Source organism: Rasamsonia byssochlamydoides, assembly GCF_041956645.1.
Source record: "Rasamsonia byssochlamydoides strain NRRL 3658 unplaced genomic scaffold VTN77scaffold_21, whole genome shotgun sequence".
In the NCBI taxonomy this organism is placed as follows: domain Eukaryota; kingdom Fungi; phylum Ascomycota; class Eurotiomycetes; order Eurotiales; family Trichocomaceae; genus Rasamsonia; species Rasamsonia byssochlamydoides.
The window spans coordinates 39,952-66,675 of NW_027192404.1; the positions used below are offsets into that span (position 1 = coordinate 39,952).

Sequence of the window (26,724 nt, forward strand, 5' to 3'; positions counted from 1 at the left end):
AGCTGTCAGCCACACCGAAACGCAGAGCCAAGCTTTTTGAACATTTTAAACTTCTGGAGAAAAGCTTTGGCCAAGCCCATGCATGATAAAATAGAAAGCTACAAAATGGGTGACAACGAAATGACCTGCATACTTTGACTCCCCGACTATCCAGCCCCATTAAAGCGTCCTGCGCTTTTCGTAATTCATGCTGAGAGACTAGCTCTTCATCCGCATTTCGAAATGGTTGATCCTCTGGATCCTGCGTACAATAGAATAACGAGCAGAACGAAACCAGATGGATGAACGCCGTACTGATGCTCTTCAATACGGGCATACGGGGACGGCAGTTTATCTGCCAGAAACCCAATCCTGGCACTTTTCCCGCAACCTCACGCGCCGTAAGTACACCGGATGTAAAGATCCTGCCATGTGATTGCTGATGATCTCCCAGCTTCTTTCCCTTCCTACACCGGGGTAACGAAAATTACAGTGCCTTCTTCTTCCAATTTGTCGTCGAGAAACCCAAAGCAAAGAAGCTGGAAAGGATCGTTCCTGAAGGCGCATCCGGAGTTTACAGCAAGTCCCTCTATCGAGCACACCGAAGAGTTGTCAGGCATCATCACAACAATCACAGAAACATGTGACCCCCAAGTGTCTGCTCTTCTCGATTTTGGGTATGCTGTGGATCTTGAGCACGATAGAGCAGGTCGAGTCGTGCCAATAGCAGTGGTTGCTTCCGGAGAAAATGGCAATATCCTCACCTTGCTGAGGATCGAAGATGAACTGGTAGACTGGGGACAAGAGGAAGGGCGACGAATCCGTGTCCCCTCTATCGGCAATGTAGAGACTGCAAAATGGGCTGGCAGCGCCGCACCCATACGCCAGATACGTTTTTCACAGACGGTGGAAGGACCGGCTGGGTGGATGGCTGTGCGGTTTCCGCTGTCGACAATCATATTTCGGCCCTTACTTCACAGAGACCGCGTTCCCATAAAACATTTTGATGGCGTTTGTCATACTCCCATCGTGCCTGTGCATAATTCGCGTCTCGACCCCAACCCTGTTGTGGAAATTCCGACTTCCAAGACTGGTGGATTCGCTCATGTCGACGTAACTTTCAATCCGTGGTATCAGAAACAGTTTGCCGTCATTGATGAGCGCGGAAAGTGGAGTATATGGAATATATCTGGCAGACAAAAGCGCCTTGGAAGTGAATTTGCAGAGTGCGTGCAATCAGGCTCTATTCCCTGGCCCGAACATGATGAGAACGAAGATATCGGTAACAAACCGCAGTATGATGGATGGGGTGCTATTGAATGGGTTGGGAGTGTTAATAAATTGATCGTGTGCACTCGACGTTGCATGGTTCTTTACGTGATGGAAAGCGGCACTCTTCTGACTTACCCTGTCGAGCTGGGATTGAGGCGAAAGTCCGAATGGATCTTGGACATCAAGAGGAGCACATCACAAATGTCTCGTCTCTTTATTCTTACTACTTCGAGACTCTTTTGCCTCGATGTCGATTCTAGCCTGGTTTCCGATGGCGACGGATATACTAAGTCATCGCTCGTTCCTCAGCTCTCATGGCAACATTTTCGCGATCCTGAAGACATAACCTTGCGACTTGCTTCTCTTTCCGTAGGTGAAGGTAAGACAAGTCGCTCAACTGCCTAGAGAAATTGCTGACAGGTGCTTCAGATTTCTTCTTAATTCTCTACTCTCGTCTAAATGACCTGGGCCTGGGATTTCAGGTTCCTCCTCCATCTGGGCCAGTTGGTGTGCCTCCGTCTGTTCCTGATCCTTTTGTCGTGCACATTCCGAAAAGGTCACCGGCTCGAAACAGGCCAGACAGTGTTCAAAATGAAGCACCTTTTATGACTCTACTGTTCAAGGAAGTTGAACAAGCTCCCCCTGGACACAAGGGCGACTATACCCCGTTTACCCGGCTTGTAAAGCTTTTCATTCTAGATGCAAGCCTCGCTGTTCAAGAGTCCTTGTTTTTCGCTCCTCTCAATAATGATGGTGATCTACAAGAGAGTGATATGCCGCTGAGTGGGGAAGTCTTGCGCTTGAGACGACGGGTTGCGGTAGCACGGAGGACCAGAAGAGCAGACTTCATTGTGGATGACTTTGACGAATCCACCGCTGCAGCCACTGCAATCAAGTCCCATGACGCACAGGGTGCCCCGACACTGCTTTCGTCGGCTCTATCCTGGACTGTCGACTGCACCGCCGCGTATTTGACTGTCATCGGTGAAAAAATATCATCTGTGCGAAGAAGCGGTATGAAGCATCTGTCTGACAAAGGTTTCAAGGATTGTCTGGAAAACCTGGCAAAACTGGTTGTCGAACCTGGCAAGAAAAACTCAGCTACTTCTCAGACCATGTAAGATGTTTCTAGTTCTATGCTATCCTATACATGTCCATTTACTGACTGCCAGAATGTCAGGCTTGAAATAGTTAACTGTAAACCTTTTTTGGACGATATAGATCAAAATGTTCGAGATCTTGAGTGGTTCAGGGCCGAAATTGGTCAAGCAAAGGACAAACATGGCAAGAACTTAATACATTACCTACCATTGAAAGTTGGCTATGGAATCACCGAGGGACCTATGAGTTTAGGAGATTCATATCAGAAGGTTGACATCTCGCAATTATACGATCGGCTCATTCATGATTGGTTGTCTGTTTTGCCTCATGACATACCGGCGAGGACAAGAGTATTCAAGGAGAAAATGATCAGGAACATCACCGCGGAACTATGTCTGGCAAGAATTTTGTATGCTGGACCTCCGAATCTCGCCACCAATGGTTCCACAGAAAACCAAGAAGCCATTTCAGGCGATACAGAACTCCCTGATCACCCTGAGAAAAGGGCGCAGATCCAAAGAACACTGAGTGATGCCGAATCGGCTCCGCCAGAGATATCTGATGAGCTTGCCGTTGCCTCTGCAGGTTTGAGGCCTATCGCAGGTCAACAGAAGGAAGTTACTGTTCCTGCACTTATCAGGCTGAATTCCTTGACTGTCTGCCATGATCACAGCTCTCTTCCAAAGAGTGCGAATAGCGTTCTCTCCCATTGGCTTCCTGGAGGCGACCCAGCTCTCTATGATTGGCAAAAGACCGTCAGAGAAGAGGAAGCAGAAAGGTCGAAAGCAGAGAATAAACTTGGAACTCCAAAACACAGACGGGGACGATCACAATCGAATCTTGCCGGTGAGGAGTCCACTCTTGCACGTTCGTCTCCAGTTGTTCCCATCGTCCAATATTCCGGAAGCCAACCTCAAGGCGAATCTCTGCGGACGAAATTGCAAAGCAGTCAAGTTACCGATGAGAATTTGCCGATGACGCAAATTGAACGAGGCGTCTTCGGTGGCAGAGACTCTGCTAAAAAGAGCGCCACAAAAGTACGGAAGAAAAAGAGGGCGGCTGGGTTCTGAGCAGCAGCACAAGCGGTTAATGCTGACGACGAGGCATTATCGCCTGCGATCACATTTATGTGGATAATTTATATATGTATTATATAATGCTGCTTATGGTATATGAATCAAGTCGAATTTTTACTTGCTTCACTACAGGTAACATCTCAAGACATTGGAAAGCCGATAGGACGTGACAGCGGCATATGGCAGCAGACGAACTATGATCCCAAAATGCCGCCTTAATTTTTTTTTCTAAAAGAATAATAATAACTCTCAGGCCACATTTTTCAAGACTTTTTTTTCAACTCGGAAGATCTCAGTGATGTGCTGTACTGTACTATCCGACGTATCTCTTTAGTAAAATCACTCCCGATTCAAGGGCATCCATCCATGGCGAGTAGACTGAGATGCGACGGCTGGCGATACGCCTCAAACCGGATTCAAAGGTGTATTTACGCAAGAGACCACTCAGAAACAATAGTTTCATATGTTTGTGCCAGGTTGACCATCTTGTTGTACCGTAGGGGACAGTGTATTACCTTTGAACAACTAGCAGCTGGCATAACCACCAGTCGTTCTGCGTAGTTACTCCAATTTGGAAACAGACAGTGAACCTTAAAAGGGGAGAGAGGGGGTGTCCACCATGTTACAACTTAGTCTGTAGCAAATAAGTTGATTGGTTACGAGTCTACGACTGTGCTGGAGAAGCATAAATTAAGCTTGGCTCAGAGGCAAGTTACACGCCGGTGTCTGGACATCTCAGACAAAGAAGGGAGACACACAGTCATGGATGGGACCTGATGTGTGTTCCTTACGTTAGTTGTTTTCTTGCAGCAGCGACTATGTAGAAAATACTGTATGATTGCCAGGGACACTGCTGGTTTTGGAAGGGAGCCCGGATTAGGTGATCGAGCACAGGTATGATTGATTACCAACCGTCTTACTCCGTAGATATTATTATTTATTGGAAATAGACAACACCTGCCCTTGCTTGCTACAAAAACTAACGAAGAGCTCTTGTCACTTATTTCCACCCTCTGATTCCCTTGTGATTGCGCCCACGATTTCGTTTCTCTTTCCTCAAGACTTGCTTGGCTACTGGCTTAGCTTCCTCGTGGCATATTACTTACTGCGCGAATAATACCCCGCACCCGCGTCGCTATCCAGATCAACGTGAGATCTTTGGGCAAACAATATAACGACCACCTCCTCCAACAATATGTCCGAACATACATACAAGTTCAATGTCTCTATGAGCTGCGGCGGCTGCTCTGGGGCCGTTGAGCGTGTTCTCAAGAAACTCGACGGTAAGTTTACAGACATACAGTCTGAACCACTGCCTGCCTGCATGTACCCCTCCATTCTCTGTCACACGTGTCTGTCTGTCGGATGCAGGTATTGTGCATCTTCAGCAAGAAAGAAACGGTTACTGCTTTTTTTTCTTTTGAAGTGCGACAAGCGATTCTTATTTCAGTAGCTGACGGACTGATCCTTTCTATTTTCTAGGTGTAAAATCCTACGAAGTTAGTCTCGAGTCGCAAACGGCCACCGTTGTTGCAGAAGATTCGCTTTCCTATGACACGGTACTGGCGACGATAAAGAAAACGGGGAAAACTGTGAATAGTGGTGAAGCAGATGGAGTTCCCAAGGAGGTCTAGGAAGGTCTTCAGGTCATCATCTTGGGGCTGTGTAATGATGATGAGGTAGTAGTGGGGGAGAATGTCTGATGTGAACTTGGGCAAGTTGTCGATAACCCAGTCGTGTCAAAATGTTCTGTTAGGTTCATTATTTCTCAATGCCAACATTGTGTCTTAGAAGGCATATAGTAGTATACTTGGTCAGATTTCCCTGAAGTGGTTCTCATGGATTACATGAGGTATTATCATTGTTGAGAAAGGATATGCCGTGATATAAGACACAGCGCAATACCACCGAGGCATATACACATTGTGATTTACTGTAATAATGATTAATGATATTGATTTGTCTAGGCGCCTTAGAGGGCTGTGCTATACAATACAAAAGAGCACACAGAGGGTATCATTCACTGAGCCAACCACAATATGCAGAAACAAAATCCCAGTCAACGTATAGCGCCAGACAATAATATCCTCCTGGTGTCCAACAACGCTTGACCCAACACATTGTTGACAGATGAGCCCAGACGGGACATAAGACTTAATCAATAATAATAGTCTCTCCCGCCGGCTGGTGCCGGTAAGGAAGAGATTGGTCCTCCCTTTTGGGAGTGGCATGCGAACTCTGTTCAGGTTCCTGCAACACTCGGCGAGGATTTGACGCGTACCTAGAGATGGTATCAGTCTGCATATAACTAAAACGAAAGGTAAACAGCACACGAATCCGGATGCATCCTTTCGTTTGGACGTGTCTATTCCTCATACCGTATAGGATCTAATGCCTTCCCCAACTGAACTTCATACCTTCTCACAGCCGAAGGGGGAAGAGTCTCCTTGTTTCTGTTCAGATATGAGCCATGTTGATTGGTAGAATCAACACCATTAAGGCTGCCAGCTGGCACCTGGGATTTTGCGCGGGATTGATGGGGAGGAGGAGGAGGATATTGGTGGAAGTCAAAATCCATTTTGAGGGAACCCCCATCTCTACTGTAGTCCGTAGCCTTAGAAACATATCGGCGAGGAGAGAAAATGTCCTCGATATCCCGGTCGCGCGGGGGAGGCTGCGAAGCACGCAGAGGACGGTGCTCATGACTGCGCGTGTCAACGGGCCATGAAGACTCTTGGGAATAAATATGCCTCCTTTCTGATTCATAGAGACTAGCCTTGCTTCGCCATGCCGAGGCATCTGGACCTATTTCTCGAGCTGGCCCGTAGACAGCCGGGATATCACGTCCACTGCTAACATATAGGGGTTGAGTATCTGACACATTAGGGACGTTTCCAGGTTCAGCTACATAGCCATCATCTCTAACAGGATAGCTCCTGCTATGAGAAAGCGAAGCAAAGCGAGAATGAATGGGAGATCTGCGAATAGAACCAACGGTACGTTGGGAAGAATCCAAAAAGACCGGAGCCTCCGAGTGGTGAGAGAAAGCCTGAGTCATAGGACGAAAAACGCCTGAATCTGATTGCATTAAAGGGACAGGGGAGAGTTCACGAACTGGGATCCTCTCAGGCGGACGTCTCGTCGTTTGCTGTCGTTCAAGAGGAATGGCCTGCATCCTGTAAAATTGATGGTCATTTCGACCGGTCCCCGGTTGTATACCATGTGCGACCATGGGAATGTGCTGTCTTTCTGGTCTCTCAAAGGTCTGTGGAAAGATAGGCTGCGGTCCATCCCTGGGAGAGGACTGGTGATGAGAAAGATCATACGGGGGCTCATCGTACTCCAGGCGCCTCCTCTTTGAGCTTTCATTTCTGTTGTCAGTTACTTCAATCACATTAATTCTCCGAGACAGGTCTTCAACGGGTCGTCGCAAGTGCGTTTGTGAATATCCTTGGAATTCACTCAGCGACCTATGCGTCTGGCTTGTTCTGTGATCCGCTAGCTGTCTGGGGGAAGGTGGTGACTCAGGAACCTCGATCGATGGCAGGACTATATGACCCTGGGGAGAGATGTCTACTTTATCCTGACGGACAGGCAGGTTCTCGGGAGGGTGCATGCGTTTGCGGGGATTCTCACGACCTCGGAGAGAAGGGCTAGGCCCGCTGACAAAGACGGGAGAACCCGAATGGTTAGTCGAACGAGGCACTGCTTCTTCCCCTATGGGATCAGGAATCTTTTCGAAAATAGAACCATCAGGAAACCGAAGGACATCGGGCGGCTGGCGTGGAGGAAAGCGGGACTGACATGGGCAACAATAGTTAGCCTGCAGCTCTGGGAAGCGCTTAAATGAAATATAGCTAGCTAGCACTCACAGGATAAGTTATCTCCATGTTTCGACGAACCACTGACTCTGGGCGATGGACTCTGTCATCTGAAGGTGCTACTCGTCCTAGATTCAGACTGTCAAAAGCCGAATTCGGCACAGGTCGCTGTGGCGCAACCTGGCGATCACGCATTGACTCAGATGAACTGTTAACAGTGTCATACAATAGCTGCTGTGAGGTATATGAGCCGGGGATATAATCCACCCGAGTACCAGGAAAATGGGTTTGATCAGAAATGGAGATCCTTTCACGGTAACGATCCCTGGCTCGGTCCCAAGCTTCATATCGGCTGAACCCTCGACGGTCAACGCGAGCTTTGTTGACCTTGTCTCTTGGGGGAACTCCGGGGACAAAACGGAAGCCGGGTGGCGCCTCATCATCCGAAAGATCTTGGAAAGCCTCTTTCGAGAAGGTTGCATAATTCACCGGCTTGGTCTGAAGCTCACCCCCGAGCGTATTGCTTGAAATAATTTCAACGCTAGAATCTCGATCAGCAGCAGTTGGCCCATTTGTATGATCTGGGGCACTGTCATCATCGTCCTCATCATCAGAGATGACGATAACTTCTCGAAAAACGTCTTCGAGTTCTGTCTTCCCATTCTCATCGTCCCCCCGCCACTCAACCAGCTTTTCCAGAGTAGGCTCTTCTACGAGACTTCTTGCCTCTTGAAACGATGTTATTTTCAGTAGCCGGTCGTAATCTGTGTATACGTGTCGAATATGGGCTACAACTGCCAACTGTGCCCTACGTGCAAGTGGCAACTCGACCGCAGTACCCACTTTTTTTTGGCCCTATTTAAAGTCAGAAACCAGAAACATGAATACGAGTAATGTACCTTTTGAAAAGCAGTTTTGATAATTTGATCGAGGTCCTTCTCCGGGATATTGGGGAAAAGGTCACGGATGACGTCTCTCGCTTCTGTATTGATTGTAGTTTGAGAAACCTCCGAGTCAGCTCGTCTGCTGGAAGGCCTGTTACCAAGGTCCTCAAACGACACCGCTTTCCCAGACGATGTGAGGTATAATCCCAGCTCCATGCAAACTGTTGCTACAACAGCGCTCGGAAAGTGATATCCAATTCGATGAACTTGTTGGGAAAGGTCATGCATGCGCTGGTGTGGAGTGGTCTGTTATAAACATCAGTTAGAAGCTTGGGGTTAGCCAGAAAAGGTATGCTTCGTGTCCACTTACAGTGACAGCAAAGACCTTCAGTCCATCCTTCCGGCACATCTCCTTACAGGCACTGGTAAACTGTGGGTTGCCAGCTGGAATGAAGGTATAACCTGGTGGTGCTTTTGCTTCAAATGAGATCTGCAATCAAAGTCAAAAGCTAAGTTTTGTGTCCAAAGAACTATCGAAGTTGGGCAACATACAACACTCCGAAGCTTCTTCTTCTCTTGCGTGATGCTTTCCATAATGACCTTGTGTTTTCGAAATTTCTTTCTAGCTCTGCTTGGAGCACGAGCGGCGTTCGCTGATGCAGCCCGCCCAGGTACTCGTGTCATGGCTGCGAGTGTAGACTTTTGAACACCAGGTAAAGTCCTTAAGGTCACTCAACATGTCCACCCCAAGTAGCACCAGCCTGGTGGAAATTGGAATGCAATACCCAAGAGGCTGTATTCACTGAGATTCAATGTGTCAACAGTTTTGGACTAGTTCGTTAGTGAATCATTCCTACATGTGAAAAAGAAAATAACGATAAAAAAGGGAAAAAAGAAGGAAAAAAGAAAAAGAAAGGCAGCACAGATCTGAGCCTTGGACTCAAATAAGGCTGCTCCAACAGTTCCTAGAGCAACTGCTGAGGGCTTTAGATCTTGGGCCAAACAAAGAGTAGAGACAGAGGCAGCATTTCATATTTCAGCAGGATGGTATCCAGCAAGAAGAAGCCATCCTGACTTTGCCAAACTGGTGGTCGTTCAACTACAGAGTAGAAGAGGGTGAAGTTATGTAGGAAGTTGATGATGGCTGCCCGGCCCCGGAGTATTGGTAGGCGTTGGGCAGTTCCAGGAGGGGCGTCAGGGCGGTGTGCCAGTGCGTCCCTTAATTGGTTGACGATGGGAACATCCTGATACCATCTCATGCACCAGTAGGTTAGGTACCTAGGTACTTACCTAACTTTTCATTCCTCGCAGACATTGCTGTTCCAGGACCCGTGGACTGCGGAAACTCAACATTGATTGCCTCGATAGGAAGATTTCGCGCCCCTCATGATCTATTTCGTGGCATCAGCTTCTCGGTAGAAAGCAGTTGCTATGACAGACTCGCGAGCCATAGTCCATGCCTACCGACATCTCTATCGTCGTGGCCTTCAGGTTGTCAATTATGCAACGCCTGCACGCCATGTACTACTCCGGATTTTGCGATCCTCATTTCGGTCCGGGTCTCGCGATGACTTTGATCCCAAGAAGATAGCCAAAACTTTGGAATTTCTCCAACGCGCTTCGGAATCCGCAGGCTTAGAGCATAAGATCATCAAGAATCTTATCATGGTGAGGTATTGGGAGCAGCCGCAGATAAAGAAGGATGTGAGAGTGTGAGTGGCTGTATCAGTTCATGGCGAAGACTATCTCTGACACCGGTCGCAGGATCAAAGAGCAAGATGCTAAGCATATCCATCTTCGGAAGAGCGCCAATGCCCACTTCAACTCCACCCTCATGCTCTTAAACGAAAGCTTAGGGACTTGCCTAAGGTGACTTCGCTTTCTCGGAACCCGGTTGCTGCGCGAAGGAAGTAGATGCTGTTGCCCACATGCTGCACCCGTTCGGGAGCCTGGTCTGTGGTGATATATTTTCCATCTAGCGGGTCCTTTCCCATGGCATAATCAGCCAAATCCCCCTGGAAAAAGTTTTCCTCGGATAGCACAAATGTCCTCCAGGCATCGAACCTAGTATCCTGAGCTTGATTTTTGAGCCTTCCAGTCGTTCAACTCACGCGAGGACGGGTAAGGGGGCTTCACACCCGGACATGTCAAGCCTCATTGGAAGCAATTATTCAGCAGCGATGGACCTTCAGGAGACATATAACGACAAGACCGTAGATCAGAGATTTGCGAGGATGCCTCCACTGGAATTCTACGAGTCTATAGGGTAACCATACTATTGTAACAAACCACGCATAATCGGATAGCTGTCGAGAATTTCACTAGCTTCTGACATGAAATCTCCTCGAATTAAATGCATTCCAATGTGGTTGTAGTTGGGTAAAGTGTACTCTGATAAACCGCCGAGGGCGGTCCTGGATGCGTGACCACGTCACATGCTCAGCTCCGCGGAACAGTCTCGCTCACAGTACCGCAGAACAACGACAACGACGCCTCTTCATTCCCCTGGTGCTTTTATCGCAACCACCATTCGTAGCAGGTGTTGTTACCCGGTCCCAATGAGCGGGCTCATTTCCTCTCTGCTTATTGGGCCCATTATTCGGCAAGCCCGCCGCTTATCGCGTCAGACTACCACATCTGAGCCTGCACCGATTCTGTCCGACGATCGAGAAGCTACATGCCTGAGCCCACCGGACGGCTTTCCGTGCTCTTCAAAGCAGCACGATCACGGCAATCGATCTATGACTGATTTTCAACACGATTCTGACTGGGGGCTAGATGGCGGACAAAGAGAGCGCTCTGATAGTCTACGATCGGTGTCGACACCCCTCGATTCCCGTGATCAAGAGCCGCATGGTCTAGGATCTGGGTCAACGATTGATGATAGGACCCAGACTAGCCAGGTACATGGTTCGGAGAGCCTTCATGCCAATAATAACGAGATTCCGCAAGAACCAGGAACCAGTCGGACAGCAGACACATCTCGAACGGATTTTCCCCAAGAGACGCGCACTGCAATGTCAAACGAGTCGATTAATTTCCAGTCGTACAGCTTTGAGGAAAATGGACAACAATTGCCCGAGGATGATGGGATGGGGGTTCTGAGACGAAAGATCCACGCCATACGGGACAAAGATGCACCCACAGCCGAGAAGGCACGATTGATCCATTCTCTGATGACAGAGAGTTACAATTCCTCTCAGAACAACTTCAACCATAATTCTTCGTCAATTGCCCGTTCTCCATCCAGTGTCCGAAGCCTAGAGCGTCCACTGACATCAACTTCCCCGAAAACTCGACGGTCTTTCGATCAGCTCTCCCTGGCTCCGGTCTCATCGACCGATAGTATATACAATCTTACTCCCCAGGATTTAGAGCCGACGTTTGTTCCCAAAAGTGATCCCGATGCTTCCAGCAACAACAACCAGGCTGCGGTCGCCGAATGCCTCGATGATGCTGATTATGCGGAAGAGGAGGAAGAGGTCCTGGGCTGTCGACATTATAAACGGAACGTCAAGCTGCAGTGTTATACTTGCAAGAGATGGTACACTTGTCGCTTTTGTCATGACGAGGTTGAGGATCACTCGTTAGAGCGACGTAAGACGGAAAATATGCTCTGTATGTTGTGTGGCCTCCCTCAGCCAGCGGCACAGTGGTGTAAAGGGTGTGGTGAGCGAGCAGCATCGTATTTTTGTGCTGTATGCAAACTCTGGGATAATGACAGTGCCAAGAGCATCTATCATTGTTATGACTGTGGAATTTGCCGTATAGGAAAGGGTCTCGGCAAAGACTTCTTTCACTGCAAGGTAAGACGCACTCGACTCTGAATTCCTTTACTTAGACTAATTCAGCTTTAGACATGCAGCGTCTGTATGCCTATCTCCATTGAAAATGCCCATCGATGCATTGAGCGCTCCACCCAATGTGACTGTCCGATTTGCGGAGAGTACATGTTCACATCTCCCGATACAGTTGTCTTCATGCGATGCGGACACAGTATACACCACAAGTGCTATGCGGAATACTCCAAAACGTCATATCGTTGTCCGATCTGCAGCAAAAGTATAACCAACATGGAGGCTCGCTTTAGAAACCTGGATCGCACTATCGAAAGCCAGCCAATGCCTGCTGAGTTTAGAGACACCAAAGCATTGATTTATTGCAACGATTGCAGTGCGAAGTCTGCCGTACCATATCATTGGCTTGGATTAAAATGTGACTTGTAAGTTGTGGTTCTTCGCTTGCCTTTCATATGAATGCTGACAGAGTTAGATGTGAATCTTATAATACAATACAAATCCGCCTCCTTCGCGGGACCGAAGTTGAGGTTGCAGGCAATGATCATAGCAGCGATGCGGGACCGCAGCCTAGATCATCGTCATACGGAATCAACGAGATCAGATGTGGGCCAGAAACGTCATCAGAGATAACGGGATTCGTGCCTCGTGCAGACTTGTATCTGCGGTCCACCATGAGCACCTCCCTTGATCAGGACTATCGCTCTTTTCAGTCTCGATCTCGAGCCATCTCGCCGGCTGTGAGTAATTACTTTGGACTGTCTCGAGACTCTGCAGCATCGCTGTCGATCTTCTCGAGGCGTCGAAGTGATGGCGACGAGACTGAGACTCTCGGTTTTTGGGGTAGCACAACCTTGAGATACCGATATCCTTTTTTCAGAGGTGACAGTGAATCGACAGATAGTGAAAGTGAAACAGATGATGACGGTGACGAGGAATCTACAGAAGACCTCGATGAAGATGATGAGGATGATGTCGACCCCATCGAGATTTTTGGGCACCGTTGAACTGCATCAATGGCAATGTTCAACGCTCTATACCTCACCTCTTCCAGCAAAATGATTTTGGGCGTGGTATACAACGATACCTCTCCCTAAAACCGGATTCGTGATAGATCCGTTTGCTGGTTGTCATTATTGATTCAGAACCTGGTCTAAAGAAGGCAGTCAAATGACACTTCGGGTCATCTGATGTCTAATAGATCCTTACGGTCTCCGTAAGTCATCGGCATTATCCCGGACGCCATCGTGCTTCTGTCTCTTGACAGTGATTCAAGCTCTGCCGATGATCCCTTTCGCTATGGGGTGCATACGGGTTGAAGGCAAGTAACATCATGCTTGCTGTTCGCCTAGTCATCCCGGCGAGTGGACGACATCCACAACGGTTATCGGAAATTTATTGGATAAATCGAAAGATGTCGACTTGAAGGTATTGTGCAGGAGGAATCTACCTATTGGAATTCCTTTGTGCGGTCAACACAACACATCGCGGGCTTTTAAAAATATGCATCAGACAAGGTAGTCTGATGCGTGTCTAATTTTTTTGAGGAGATTTTTGCACAACAAAATGTGCTTTGCTCAGCATGAGACACGCCTCCATTATATAGTGCCCAAGTGTTGCTTCCCAGGGCTTTTCTCATTCAGGTGCCCAATGATTCTCCACGTTCGCGTATATACAAATACAAACGGTATTTTCGCATTGATTTAGATTCGCTTTCCTCAGAGGACTCTGTTGTTGTGGCCTTTTTTTGTTATGCTCGGGGTAGCTCCGTTTCAAACCCGCCTCATATGTATGTATATATATAGGAATAGGAGAAGGGGAGAGAGCATCTAGCACGAATCTTACAATTGGTCATTTCATACATTTACTGTACCTTCGAGGAAGTTAATGCTAGCCACAAAAGTTAGAATCAATGAGACCCGCAAATATAATAATATAAATATAATGTCAGTCATGTTTTATCTCGATCATTTCTCGCTCTTTTTTCTTTTCGTACAATACCGTTCAAGTCAAACACGCTGAATCCTCACATATATAAAACCAACCTCAGCAGTAAACTACCGGTACCGTTAACATTAATTGATCCCAGCCTAATATTTTATTCATTCAGACGGGAGACCTCTCCGAGCCAGCGATAGCCGATTCTTTTTCTTTGTCTTTTTCCTTTTCTCTGACCTGCTCCACATGCGTTGTCGTCTTCTCTCCCACCTTATATTCTTCAGTTCTCTGGGTCAGAACGGCTTGAGATTCGATTTTGAGCTTTCCAGTATGGGGCTCGCGGTCGCCTTCTTCCACAAAGTCGACGCCGCCGAAGATCTTCTCCATCCGCTCGAGGGAGATATTCTTGGTTTCTGGCAGGATGAAGTAGACGGAGAGCTGTAGAGTAACACTTATCATTAGCAGAGCAAGCTTTTGGAAAGATGACAGATAAAGGGTTAGCTTGCTTACCCCGGCAGCTACATTAAGACCGAAAAGGAGCCAGTAGCTTTTTCCACCGACCGTATCGTTGAACTTGGGCCATGGCTGAGTAAGGAGAATGAGCCAGCAGGTTTGTCCTAACATGGAAAGACCGAAACCCTGTATTAGAATTAGCACGAGGAACATTCCTATGCCCTAGTTTCAGCGTCTTGTATCGCAATACCTTGTCTCGGACATGCTGCGGGAAGATCTCTGATACTACCGCGGCTGCAATGGGGCCATTCGACCAGCAATAGGTCAACCCGACGATGAAAAGCATGGCGACCTCGACCACTGCGGCAGGCTTATTGTTATTATCCGGGAAGGCCGTCACCAAGGAGGCCAAGATCAGCAGTGAGAGAGCCTGAATGGCGAATCCCGCTAGGAGAAGCGTCCTGCGGCCGAAACGGTCCACCGTGAAAGTATTGACTAGGACAATGAGCAGTTGAAGAACCGCTTGGATGCCGTTGATGGCCAATGCCTGAGAACCAGAGTTCCATCCCAGGCTTTGGTAAATCAAGGTGGCGTACATTGTGAGCGCGGCAATGCCTCCACACTGTTAAATGGATTGAATTAGACTCTGCAAGAACAGAAGAAAATACAAGTGGGCTTGAAAAAACTGCTGATGTTGCAATTTGACTCACCTGCTGAAGACCTGCAGCGTAGAATCCATAGAGGAGTCGCTTTCGCATCGCCTTGCTCTTGAAGAGGCCAGCATAGCCGGGGTCGTAACGACGACGGTATTCCCTCGACGCAACAAGTTCATGAAATTCCGCTCGGACTGCCTCGTCCGTCGGAGAGGAGGATCTCAGTCTTGCCAGAACTAAAAGAGCTCGGTCTGGGGATTCCGGGAACTTCTCTAGCAGATGGCGAGGGCTTTCTGGATATAAGAAGGAGACCAGGATGAAGGTGAGTCCAATTGGGATCTGGATGATGTTGGAGACTCTCCATGCAATGTTGTAAGGTGACTTGTGGAATGACATCCCGTAACCGGCCCAGAAAGCAATGAGAGTACCCAGTTGATAGCCGAACTGGGCCACTGTTCCGACGAAGCTGCCACGGAGTCTGGTAGGTGCGCATTCCGCGACATACAGATTTGTTGCAATGTACACACAGCCAAACCCGAGACCACTGGCCATGAAATAACACGTTAGCTGCCGAAGCTGATGTATATATCATACCCGAGGAGAGCCAGAAAAACATACGTCAGAAGTCTTCCAAGGATTAGAACTCCAAAGGTATTCGGAACAACCTCCACAACCCTGATAAGCTCGTCAGCCACTGAATCCAGCATTCTGCAAGTCCACGCGTTCTTACACGCCAATTATCATGATAATAATGGACACACGGAGTGCCCAGAGACGACCCAACCAGCTGGCGAGCGAACCGCCAAGGAAGATCTGGGCAACACCTAAAGTTGAGGATCGATCAGAATCAAATACGATATACACACTAGGCTGCGTGCCATCCCCGGTGGACTCACCAGTCATTGCCCACGGTATTGTCGCCACAAGACCTTGTTTGTTGGAGTCGATATTGTAATAGTCGGTGAACTGCTTGTCGGCCAAAATGACCGTCATGATCCCAGCATCGTATCCATTGAAACAGGTGCAGAAGACCATGCCGTACAGTAGCAGCGCCGCAAAACTTGGAAGGAGTCAGTTATCCAGACACATGGTCAAAGGGAGAGAGACTGTATGATGGATGTATCGCGTATCTTTACATACCGATCATGTTTCGGGAGGAAGGTCTCGACGATACCCATCTTGGCGATTGGGCAATGGTAAGATCCCCGGACTGGAGACCATCAGACAGTTACAATTCATCCTGGCGGTGGACTGCGAAACCCGGGGTAGCTTAATATTTATATTCAAGATGACTTTATGAGTGGTTCTTGTATATTGTCCCCGCAGAATGAAACCACACAATACCCAACGGGATGGAGTTGGTTAGATTCGGGGGGATGCCGATGGTCAGTCCGGGAATTTGCTCTTCTTGTCCAGGACGAGCTCCGTCTGGAATCGTAAAGAGTAAAAGGTCCAACTTCATATAATCCGGAAATGCGTCATCTCATTGTGTTATTCGGATCTTCCCTCCCTTTTCTTAGGAGGAGACGAGAAGATATAGTATGGTTAAAAGGCATTCCAAAGTCTTGTAACTCCAATGATAGGTCTGCCCTTTCCTACTGCACGAAGATCCAAGATCTGTTCGGCGTCGTTCCGATCTCTCTCGCAGCATTGACAAAGAGCCAATCGTTCCCCTTGACTCTCACCCGTGCGGATGTCTACAATCAGCAAGCAGAAATGATATGTACTGTACTGTATATAATTGTAAATAGGACAGTTGCAGCCCAGTAAATAGGATTACATCAAGTCTAGGAAGGAGGAGGAACATCCGGTGGCTCAATGTCTACTATATCGTCCGCGAATGCGAGTGCCGATGGCATGCTGCTCAGATATGGTTGATGACCTCGTCGATCATCAATGCATGAAGAATAGGATGTCAATTAAAGATCCATGCCTGTACCTATGCCTACCTACCTAGGTACATGTACGGAGTAGTTCTATCACCCCGCCGGCCCCACCGGAGACGTTCCCTCCGATGTTGTTCCTTCGTGCCTTCCCAGCCAGGCGGGGAAGTGGAGCTTTGAGCACGGGGAAGATGAGACCCGCCTTCCATTCCTGGTTCCGCCGGGGAAGATGTCCTCCTTCATGCACGGAGATCGGCCGCCATGTGGCCCGTATAGTTCATTCCAGGAAGGGGGTATATTTACATCTGCTGTCAAGCTCTGTAAATGGCGAGATGGCTTGAAAATTTATCTCTCTAGTGTTTCCAGGCGGGGGAGGCCAGATCCACTACCATACTACATATATTCTATTCATCCTTTGTGTAATTACTTACTATATTTTTATATTTTTTTTTATAAAGGCTGAATATTGCACCTGCACCAACTGCCTTAACTCCGCATCACAAACAAAACTTGATCGGGAAAAGAAAAAATAAAGGCAACGGATCCTGTGCATTTGTTCCTAACCCATTTCCGGAAGCAATTGTCAATATGGAATATCCGCAAGAGAGTTTCACTGCGACAACTTTTGCTCCCGGCTCGTTCTGGGCAAATCGTCGTTCCGTGGTCAGATCGCAGACCCTTCGGCATCAGCTGCAGATGCTGAAGAGGACCGGACGGTATGACGCTTTTAAATTGCAGTGGCATCCGAGCTACTCTGACCCCCCAACGGTATGGCCGATCCCCAATCATCTCTTCTGGGATTCCGACGTGGCCAAATGGATTGAGGGGGCTTGCTACTTTCTGATGGATGAAGAGGACGCAGAGGTGGATGCGGCTGTCAAGGAACTGGTGCAGATGATCCGTGGAGCCCAGGCTGAAGATGGCTATTTGAACATCCACTATACTGTCGTCGAACCGGGAAAGAGATTTACCAATCTGAAAGACATGCACGAGCTGTATGTATATCCAATATTCCATATGTTTCCTCACAAGCAAGAAAACGAAACACTAAGCACCATACGTCCACATCAGATACAACGCAGGGCATCTCATCGAAGCCGCCATTGCGCACCACAGACACTATCGGAACAATGATTTATTATCGCCGATCCTCAAGTATGTGGATCTACTTGCAGCGACCTTTGGTGACGGTCCTGGTCAGAAGCGTGGATATCCCGGCCACCCCGAAATTGAACTGGCCCTTCTCCGGCTGTACAAGGTGACGGGAGATCAGAAACACCTCCGGCTTGCTCGCTTCTTCATTGAAGAGAGAGGAAACCCAACGGGTGGGAAAGGAGGTCGGCATTACTATGACGTCGAAGCAGAAGAAAGGGGCGAGCTCAAAACCGAGACTCGCGCTTACTATCCAAACCCTAGGAGCTATTGGTAAGTGAATGGCATTGCCCCCTACCTCAAAAGTCCAGCATCTCTGACTATTGGGACAGGTATCACCAGGCCCATGTTCCCATCACGGAGCAAGAGACAATCGAGGGGCATTCGGTGCGGGCGATGTACCTGCTGACAGCGGTGGCAGACTTGATCCGCCTGTCTACTCCTACCAGTGAACTCGGCGCTAAATATCTCCCTGCTGTTCGGCGACTGTGGTCCAACATGATCGAGAAGAAGACATACGTAACAGGCGGCATTGGGGCAATCAAGCAATGGGAAGGATTCGGCATCGATTATTTTCTACCCCACGGCGCTGATGAAGGTGGCTGTTATGCAGAGACTTGTGCGGCCATTGGGGTGATAATGCTTGCTGAACGACTTTTGCGGGTGAGCCCTTTTCTCATGCTGTGCCACTGTCCTTTGCTTAAAGACTAATCACCCGAGCAGATCGAACTTGATAGCCAGATTGGAGACATCTTGGAACTTTGTCTTTACAACGCGGTTCTGACGGGGATGAGCTTGGATGGGAAAGCGTTTACCTATGTCAATCAGCTCGCATCATCAGCCAAAGATCGCTCTGAGCGATTCGAATGGTTCGAGTGCGCATGCTGCCCGCCTAATGTTACTCGCACGCTTGGATTCCTTGGTGGATATGTTTGGAGTCCGGTCATCGAAGAGCGACGGGCTACCGTAAACGTGCATCTATATACGTCAGCGACACTCCGACTTGAAGTATCCGGCTCCACGGTTGAGATTTCACAGAGCACTGATTGGCCCTGGGACGGGAACGTGGCCTTTAAGGTTATCTCTCCTGGCGAATCAGTCGAGGTGGATCTGCGACTCAGAATCCCCGGTTGGGCTTCTTCCTATGAGGTGAGCTGATCTCCTCGTCAAGCTAGGGGACTAGACGGCTAAGACTTCACGATGTGTCACAGATCACACCACAGCTAGACAATGTCGACATCCGGAATGGGTATCTCTTAGTGAGCTCCTCGTGGATTAAGGAACACCCCGAATTTAGCATCAACTTTCCGATGAAGCCCAGAATCGTCAGGCCAAACCCTTTGACCCTGCAGCCTGTGGCATATGTTGTTCGAGGGCCCATCGTGTACTGTGTCGAGGACGTGGACCATCCTTGGGAAGAGAATCATTTTAAGGTGAGAGAGCCACTCATTTGTCAGCACTTCTGCTGCAGTATGCTGAAAGGGACTACTAGTATGTAATCTTTGATCTTGGAGCTCATCTCCGGGAAGAGAAGCGATCGGAACCGGACAAGTATGTGGCCATTATTGCTGAGAAGGGGTTCAAAGATGAACTCGACCTCTCGCCGTGGAGAGGGAAAGTCACCGCAGAATCAACTACTGGATGTGTCCACAGCACGACTTCCTCGCTGGCAGGACGGGATCTGTGCTTCATTCCTTACTACCTGCGAGCAAACAGGGGTGGCAAGGGCCAGATGAGGGTGGGCCTCCGTGTAGTGTAGAATGAGGGCTGAGGGTAGGGTTCCATTGACGTGGGGAATACTCCATACACGAGTTGTATGAACTAGACAGTGGGATGACCCACAATTTTTGGTAAGGCTGCAGTAGACTGATAGAGATAAATGACTATGCTTACCTTGAGACGGTTGGTGTGTCCTGTTTGTCTGTGCGTAGTACGGAATAAGCAGTAGTACATACATACGGAGTACGGGGTACATAATGGCTATCCAAGATGCGGAGAACCTTGGATCATCAATCAATAATCTTGGATTATGATCATTATGATGCTTGAAGGATTATCACAATTAATTCATCCCTCCATACTATCATGTTGTCACCATAAACCGGATATAGGTTGATGTCATGACGCTGTTCCCATGCGGCTTGGTCCGGAAAGGGATTGGATGGAACAGTCGAATATTATTAATAGTAGGAGGTAACTAGGCCAAGTAAGCTAGGTGAGGTAGTGATGAAGAGAATAATAATGACGATAAGGACCTGGCTATCTGAATGGAAGCGGCTGAGCTAAGCCAAGCATGCCTTCCGCCGCAAGCGTGACGTTGTGTCATTCCATTCCATCGTCTCACATGATGCCCGAGGGGTCCGCTGATTACCTCAATTGACGGCGGCAATCATCTCCTGCCATCGTGAGGGTTCCTGTGCCATTCTTCGCCGCCCATCATTGTCCTTCTAGTTCCTTCTTTTATTAACTCCCTTCTTCCTCTCCATTCTTTCTTTAATTAGTTTCCTTCTGCTTGGATCTCCCAGTCTCTCCGGCCTGAGACGGATCGGCGTTTTCGCCCGCCTCATCCCTTGGTTTCAATCTCATCTGAAACAAGCACGGATCTCCTAGCCCCAGTCTTCCGACCGGAAATGCTTCTTCCCCTTTGATGACGAATTACATCCCCCTTTTTCTCTACCTGTTGATTTGGATCCTGTGGCTGTGAAGCGAAGGCACTCCTCACATTGAAATCTTGTGGTGGTGGAGTGGGATGCACACCTAGTGTCTGCCCTCGACTATATCTGGATTCACATCCCCCCACCATGATCCGCCGCGATTCCGACATCGAAATCCACCTGCCAGATGCGGGCGCGTCCCAAACGACGGATACTCCGGACGAGCGAGATATCGAGATGCTATCTGACGACCAAAACCAGGCTCTCTCATTACCCCCTCACATCGCCGCTCGTTTCTACAGAAAATCCGGCAGCGCCCGGCGCGCCTCTGCCACGTCCTCCCGCCGCAGCTCTATCTCGTCGTTGCACTCCCACCATTCAAGTGTTTCCGCCCATGGCGGTTCCCATAGCGATCATGTCGCCCAGCATCTGCGCCGGGCATCGATTATCGAGAGTCGTAAAGCGAGACTCGCGGACAGAGCGGCACATGCGGAGAAGGTGAGACTGCGCGCTGCTCTTGCGAAAGCGGCGACCAGGAACCTGCAGAGGGAGGAGAGAGCGTTAGCGGCCCAGCAGGCTCGCGAGAGACTTCTAGCCGAAATCACCGCCAAGTGCGAAGAGGAGGTGAGAAGGGCAAAGAAGAAGGCCGAGGACAATCGGGAGATGAAGGCTGCGAAGTACGCTCGGCTGCGACTGGAGATGGCCGCGAAATTTGCTGAAGCGGAGAAAAGGCGACTCCTGTATCAGCAAAGCCAGCGGCGGCAACGTACAAGTGGCTCATCGGTTGGAGAAGAGAAGACGACAACAAAAACTGTCGTCAAGAAGTCGCTGACCAGAGATGCGGCTGCCAGAATCATTCAGAGAGCTTGGAGGAATCATCACACACGAGTTGTCATGAAATCCTTCCGTTCTCTCAATCTCTCTCTAGAGCGTGTTCAAGGGATGGCCTTTGATGATGTTGGTGCCCTTCTTTCGGAAGAAGTCGTCTTGGACACCATGGCCAAGGTCCTCCGACTCTGCGGGCTGCAGGACATGGAAGGTGGTACTATGGGTGAACGAGGCGCTGTGCGGACGTTTCTGAGCAGTTTCTTGATCTTGGCGCACCCTTCCCAAGTCCTGAGCAGCAACGGTGAACAGGAACAGGACTTGATTGCCAAAGCGCGGGACTTGTTGGTGTCTTTTGAACAAGTTACTGCACTGCTGTCGGCTGGATACCGAACCTCTGCCATCACGAGTGAGCTCCAAGGTCTATGTGAAGCTTACACTGTTTTCTTCTCTGCATTTCATGCGTGGAAGGCACATGACTCGACCGTGTTGATTGAGATCATGCTGGCTCAGTTCGTCGAGCTCGAATTGATCTGGCAGACTGTCAAAGACGATCGCGATGGTGGGGTTGCGGATGATTATCAGCAAGGCATCCGGCACAACCAAATCCTTCTGCTGGCCAAGTTAAAGCGTCTCGCGGGCCCGGACAAGGCCATGGACATGGTCAGGCAGGCTTTGAGGAAAGCTAAGCGGGAGAAGAAACGGTCAGCATCTTCCAAGCAAGTCATTCCCCGTTCAGCTTCAGTGCCCCCCTCTTCGTCAGCTGAAGCTCATACTGAGAGCGTCCCCTCGCCCATCAGTGAGACGTTCAACAACGTCGAAAGTGCAGCCCTCCAGGAGCTGGATAAGCAGAGGATTTCTCCCCACGAGAGCTTCACCAAGGCATTGACGGCGCTTCCTGAGAACCGGGTCTTGGTACATGAGCTTCTCATCAACAAAGAATTCAAAATCGATCAGGCACCGTACACAGAGCCACGGCAGCAAATCATGAAGCATATGTGTGACATGATGAGGAAAGACGTCGAGGCCGGTCTTGGCACCAACTGGACAGTGGCCATGGCCACTGTTATACAGGACCGGCTCTTACGATCCCTAAGACCGGGGAATTCGCTACATGTCCTGATTAGCGAAGTACTCGATCCGAAATTGATCGAAAATCAGTGTAAAGCTGGCACATTCTCCTACGATGCCTTCTTCGACTTCATGAGCACCATTCTCCCCAAGCTTTGCGCTCCTTTCCGGGATCCCGAGGTGAAGGCTTTTGCTGAAGACAAATCCGGCGACGCCATCGATCGTCTCGCCCGGCTGATGGGTATCATTGATTTATTATCCTTGGATCACACGAATTTTATGATCCAAGTCGCCGCACCCCAGCTCATCCAGGAAGCGCCAGGCTATGAGCAGAGGACGTTCGAGAGAGGTCTTGAAGATGGGTCGATAAAGTTGGACAGAACCAGACGATTCTGGCGGACTAATAGAAACCTCCTTATCGACGAGATGAAGAGGCGAGATCCTGAGAATGGAAACGCCGATCCTCAACCTCCAGTTGCAAAGATCTACGCCCAGGGGCTTGTGGATCTTGTTCTCAGTAACGCTGCTGTTTCTCCCGACCTCATTCCGGAGACGCTCGATCTGGATCGTGAGCGACTGGAGAGGCTGCATGCGAAGGCGTTCAAAATTGTTGCAACCGCTTCAATTCTCTTGACCGCAAAGAATCTCCTTAAGCGTGATGTACGGTCGCAGTGGAAAGCCGAAGCCGAGCACATTGTTTCTCTTGATTTCGCCGACATCAAACCGGAACGCGTGCAGTCGATTATCGAATCGACCCACCCTATGCCCGCTGCAGCGAGGTCACAGCTCTCGGCGACCATTAGACGCGTCCTGGCTCCTGTCGCTACTGCGTCAGCCGCGGCCGAGTCTTCGGTGACGCCTCAGACTTCTGTTGAGGTCTTCACCGGAACATCACTGCCGACCTCTTCAGACAACTCCCAAGCGTCCGCTCAGTCAGCCTCATCGAATGAAACCAATGCAGCTCCCTCGAGCTTCAGTGATCCAGTCGCACGGCTGATACTATCGCGCCTCCGTGCCCATGTTCTGACTCGACTCAGCGCCTCTAGCGCGAGTGAAAGGGTGCGTGCTACCACGACGGCCAGCCAGAGTTTGGCCGCGGCAGGCATGCCGGAATTTGTTAGTGAGGTCGGAAAATTGGTCGACGAACTGGCTAGAGTCCGGGAAGTCGACTGGATCTGTCACGGGGTGTTTTACGAACGCATCTGGAACGAAGAAACACCTCAAAAACAGGAGTAAAGAATGGCTCATGCCTTTTATTGATTGCTCTCATGTTGCTTTTTTATGTTCTTACGAAAGGATGTTGATCTTCGTATATCTTTGCTTTTATAACGCCTCATGTCCCTTGAGAACAGCCTACCAACTGTCACTGAATGGGATAAATGGATGCTTCCACATGACGATATCAATGGGATAGCGATTGGTCGAAGATCGTGTTATCGAGTGGGAATTGCTATCTGAGAAACTGGGATAAATGAACTCCCAGCCTAAGCCTATGTAACTTTTCCTGCATGATGATTTGCTGGTATTACGTGAATGTTTTCATATATACGACTGGTGATATTTGCATGTAGGCAGATTGAATTCGGATTGATTTCGGTTCTTCTCTCTCAGCCCTAAATCAAAGTAAGTAAATTATAAAATTTTGGTAAACTAAAGAAACCAGCCCCAAATGAAGGTCCTTATGGGTTATATCGTTTTGAGTGAACAGTCAGGCTACTCCGGTATCATATTTTGATAATGGATCTTTATCTATTGGCTCCGAGATAGATAGCTTGGTCTCCGCCCCGCACCTCTTTGCGGTCTGCTTAACGTTCTTTCGGAAGACTACCTAAGAGATAATTCCTACTGTACATCACACTTCGTGGAAGATTTATTGTTCACTGAGCTCCTTACCCTGCCGTCTGTCATTAACAAGGCTAAGGGGAGAAATTGATCGCTTCCTTGAAAAAAACATCGAAAAGATCGAAGCCTGCCCTACCCCTCTTCGGAGGGCGGATGGTTAAAAAAAAAGCGGCGATCGCGTGAAGAGAAGGAATCAATTGATTTGAAACATCGCAAAAGCAGACCCAATCTTGCAGAAAAATGACCGCCGCAGGTCCTCGGATTTCGCACCTCTCCGATCTCACCCCTCCCTCCCTTGAGCGGACGTGGTTGACTGCCCCGCACCCAACGCTCCCCATCGTCGCGACATGCAGCGCCGACAAGACGGTGCGGATATATTCCCTTACCAACTTCAAGCTCCTCTCGACGATATCCGGGGGTCACAAGCGGAGTGTGAGAACCTGCGCCTGGAAACCCAATGTCAAGGGGGAGAGCGTGCTCGCCACAGGCAGCTTTGACGCTACGGTGGGAATCTGGAGACGGTGGGACAGTTACGGGAGAGAAGAGGGCGGAAGCCAAGCGTGGGCAATAGACGATTCGAAATCGGACGGAGGAGAAAATCCCGATGACGAGGACGGTGGTGCGCCAGAAGGCAGACGGTCGCTGAGACCCGAAGCTGATCATGACGCTGAGGAGGAGGATGAGGAGTGGCGATTCGCTGTGCTACTAGACGGACATGACAGCGAGGTGAAGTCCGTGTCCTGGTCGACGTCGGGGACATTACTCGCGACTTGTGCCCGCGACAAATCAATATGGATCTGGGAAGATCTTGACGATGGCGACAACAATTTTGAGACAGTTGCCGTGCTTCAGGAGCATTCCGGGGACGTGAAATGTGTCTCTTGGCATCCTACTGAAGAATGTCTCGCCAGCGGTAGTTACGATGACACGATCAGGGTGTGGCGAGAGGACATCGATGACTGGGGCCAAGTGGCTTGTTTGAAGGGCCACGGTGGAACGGTGTGGTATATAGACTGGGAGGGAGCGGACTACACGCCCTCACCATCATCGTCATTGACTGCAGAGGAGGCTGCAGCGGTGAAAGATCGATGGAAAGAACACCATGCCCTGTCGGGGCCGAGATTGATCTCTTGCTCTGATGACCGGACAGTCCGTGTATGGCGCAGAAAGCCCAAACAACCATCATCATTATCCGCTGGCACTGGCATGCCGAGCATCATCCGTCCTGTCGGGCTGGACGAGACCTGGTATGAGGACGCAGTGCTTCCGGCAGCACATGATCTTTCCATCTATGCCGTGGCATGGAGTAAGCGAACGGGCCTCGTCGCGTCTGCCGGGGCGGATGGCAGGATCGTAGTATACGAGGAACGATTCGTATCTGCAGGTGACAATCTTCCCCACGACGAAGGGGATAAAATGGACGTCGAACCTTCTTCTTCCGCTGCTGATTCCGAGAATCAGCCTGACGGGCAAACGACACCCCCATCACTACGAACCGAATGGATCGTACTTGCAACGATCGACGCAGCACACGGTATCTACGAAGTGAACCATATCACCTGGGCAAAGCGCGCAGACCGGAAGCGCCATGAGTCCTCTGCAGCAGCGGGAGGAGAAGAAGAGGTCCTCATCACGACGGCAGATGACGGCAGCGTCAAGGTGTGGACAGTAGATCAGTAAAAGCCAACTGTCGACATATTCTGAATTGAATGCAATCCCTACATCTACATCCCTTGACATGGGTTATGTATATGGATATACAGTACATATAGAGAGAATTTGCTTTCTTGTGTGAGTATGTGTTATCATACACAGCGAAATATGCATAGCATAGAGATATCTACCTAGGTACCTTATGATAGGTGGATGGATCATGTAAATAAAAAGTAGTATGTAAGATGTATGTAGATAAAGGAATGAAACACAGAAAAGTTACTACCTAGCATATCCAAGTTGGTTAGTCAACTCCTACACCACATCATAAAACGAAGACAGGCTATCCTCGCTAGATGGATAGACTCGCAGACAGGCAGACATACAGATAGACAGACAGACAGATGACAAAAGTTCAATTCATCCATCTACATCTATACCTACAGTACAAAGGGGGGAAAAAAGACGGAGCGGAAGATCCTGTGCAAGACAACAATCCAAGCAATCCAATCCGATACAATCCGATGTTGATTTCTATTTAGCCTAAGTGTCCTATTCTATAGAATAAAAAGAAAAACAAACTAGCCATCTATCTAATATGTACAGAAAATGGCTGTTCCAGAACGCCCATATGTGTATTTCCAGTTTTCATTCTAGCGGAGAACTGGAG

The 26,724-nt window shown here is 49.1% G+C and overlaps 9 protein-coding genes across 9 annotated transcripts; 7 read left to right on the top strand and 2 right to left on the bottom strand.

Moving 5' to 3' along the window:
• Nucleotides 1–277: 277 nt before the first annotated feature.
• On the top strand, nt 278–3,422 carry VTN77DRAFT_3024 (uncharacterized protein; the record flags this gene model as incomplete). Its single annotated transcript, XM_069418929.1, has 4 exons — nt 278–380; nt 434–1,630; nt 1,681–2,368; nt 2,432–3,422. 4 exons carry the CDS (start codon nt 278–280, stop codon nt 3,420–3,422), a joined length of 2,979 nt encoding a protein of 992 aa, XP_069278824.1.
• A 1,201-nt stretch (nt 3,423–4,623) lies between these two features.
• VTN77DRAFT_3025 (uncharacterized protein) lies at nt 4,624–5,062 on the top strand (the record flags this gene model as incomplete). Its single annotated transcript, XM_069418930.1, has 2 exons — nt 4,624–4,711; nt 4,911–5,062. 2 exons carry the CDS (start codon nt 4,624–4,626, stop codon nt 5,060–5,062), a joined length of 240 nt encoding a protein of 79 aa, XP_069278825.1.
• A 520-nt stretch (nt 5,063–5,582) lies between these two features.
• On the bottom strand, nt 5,583–8,727 carry VTN77DRAFT_3026 (uncharacterized protein; the record flags this gene model as incomplete). The annotated part of the gene is made up of 6 exons (XM_069418931.1): nt 5,583–5,709; nt 5,807–7,227; nt 7,301–8,104; nt 8,149–8,439; nt 8,504–8,623; nt 8,686–8,727. 6 exons carry the CDS (start codon nt 8,725–8,727, stop codon nt 5,583–5,585), a joined length of 2,805 nt encoding a protein of 934 aa, XP_069278826.1.
• An 837-nt stretch (nt 8,728–9,564) lies between these two features.
• VTN77DRAFT_3027 (uncharacterized protein) lies at nt 9,565–10,006 on the top strand (the record flags this gene model as incomplete). Its single annotated transcript, XM_069418932.1, has 2 exons — nt 9,565–9,845; nt 9,898–10,006. The coding sequence occupies 2 exons, from the start codon at nt 9,565–9,567 to the stop codon at nt 10,004–10,006; spliced, it is 390 nt and encodes a 129-aa protein (XP_069278827.1).
• Nucleotides 10,007–10,691: 685 nt separating this feature from the next.
• VTN77DRAFT_3028 (uncharacterized protein) lies at nt 10,692–12,937 on the top strand (the record flags this gene model as incomplete). The annotated part of the gene is made up of 3 exons (XM_069418933.1): nt 10,692–11,939; nt 11,991–12,355; nt 12,406–12,937. 3 exons carry the CDS (start codon nt 10,692–10,694, stop codon nt 12,935–12,937), a joined length of 2,145 nt encoding a protein of 714 aa, XP_069278828.1.
• A 1,099-nt stretch (nt 12,938–14,036) lies between these two features.
• On the bottom strand, nt 14,037–16,152 carry VTN77DRAFT_3029 (uncharacterized protein; the record flags this gene model as incomplete). Its single annotated transcript, XM_069418934.1, has 8 exons — nt 14,037–14,306; nt 14,379–14,507; nt 14,572–14,943; nt 15,032–15,518; nt 15,593–15,649; nt 15,705–15,798; nt 15,871–16,034; nt 16,115–16,152. The coding sequence occupies 8 exons, from the start codon at nt 16,150–16,152 to the stop codon at nt 14,037–14,039; spliced, it is 1,611 nt and encodes a 536-aa protein (XP_069278829.1).
• Nucleotides 16,153–17,445: 1,293 nt separating this feature from the next.
• VTN77DRAFT_3030 (uncharacterized protein) lies at nt 17,446–19,768 on the top strand (the record flags this gene model as incomplete). Its single annotated transcript, XM_069418936.1, has 6 exons — nt 17,446–17,852; nt 17,929–18,282; nt 18,342–18,672; nt 18,733–19,158; nt 19,221–19,442; nt 19,502–19,768. The coding sequence occupies 6 exons, from the start codon at nt 17,446–17,448 to the stop codon at nt 19,766–19,768; spliced, it is 2,007 nt and encodes a 668-aa protein (XP_069278830.1).
• A 1,042-nt stretch (nt 19,769–20,810) lies between these two features.
• Nucleotides 20,811–23,795, top strand: VTN77DRAFT_3031 (uncharacterized protein; the record flags this gene model as incomplete). The annotated part of the gene is made up of 1 exon (XM_069418937.1): nt 20,811–23,795. The coding sequence occupies one exon, from the start codon at nt 20,811–20,813 to the stop codon at nt 23,793–23,795; it is 2,985 nt and encodes a 994-aa protein (XP_069278831.1).
• An 846-nt stretch (nt 23,796–24,641) lies between these two features.
• Nucleotides 24,642–26,081, top strand: VTN77DRAFT_3032 (uncharacterized protein; the record flags this gene model as incomplete). Its single annotated transcript, XM_069418938.1, has 1 exon — nt 24,642–26,081. One exon carries the CDS (start codon nt 24,642–24,644, stop codon nt 26,079–26,081), a length of 1,440 nt encoding a protein of 479 aa, XP_069278832.1.
• Nucleotides 26,082–26,724: the final 643 nt, after the last annotated feature.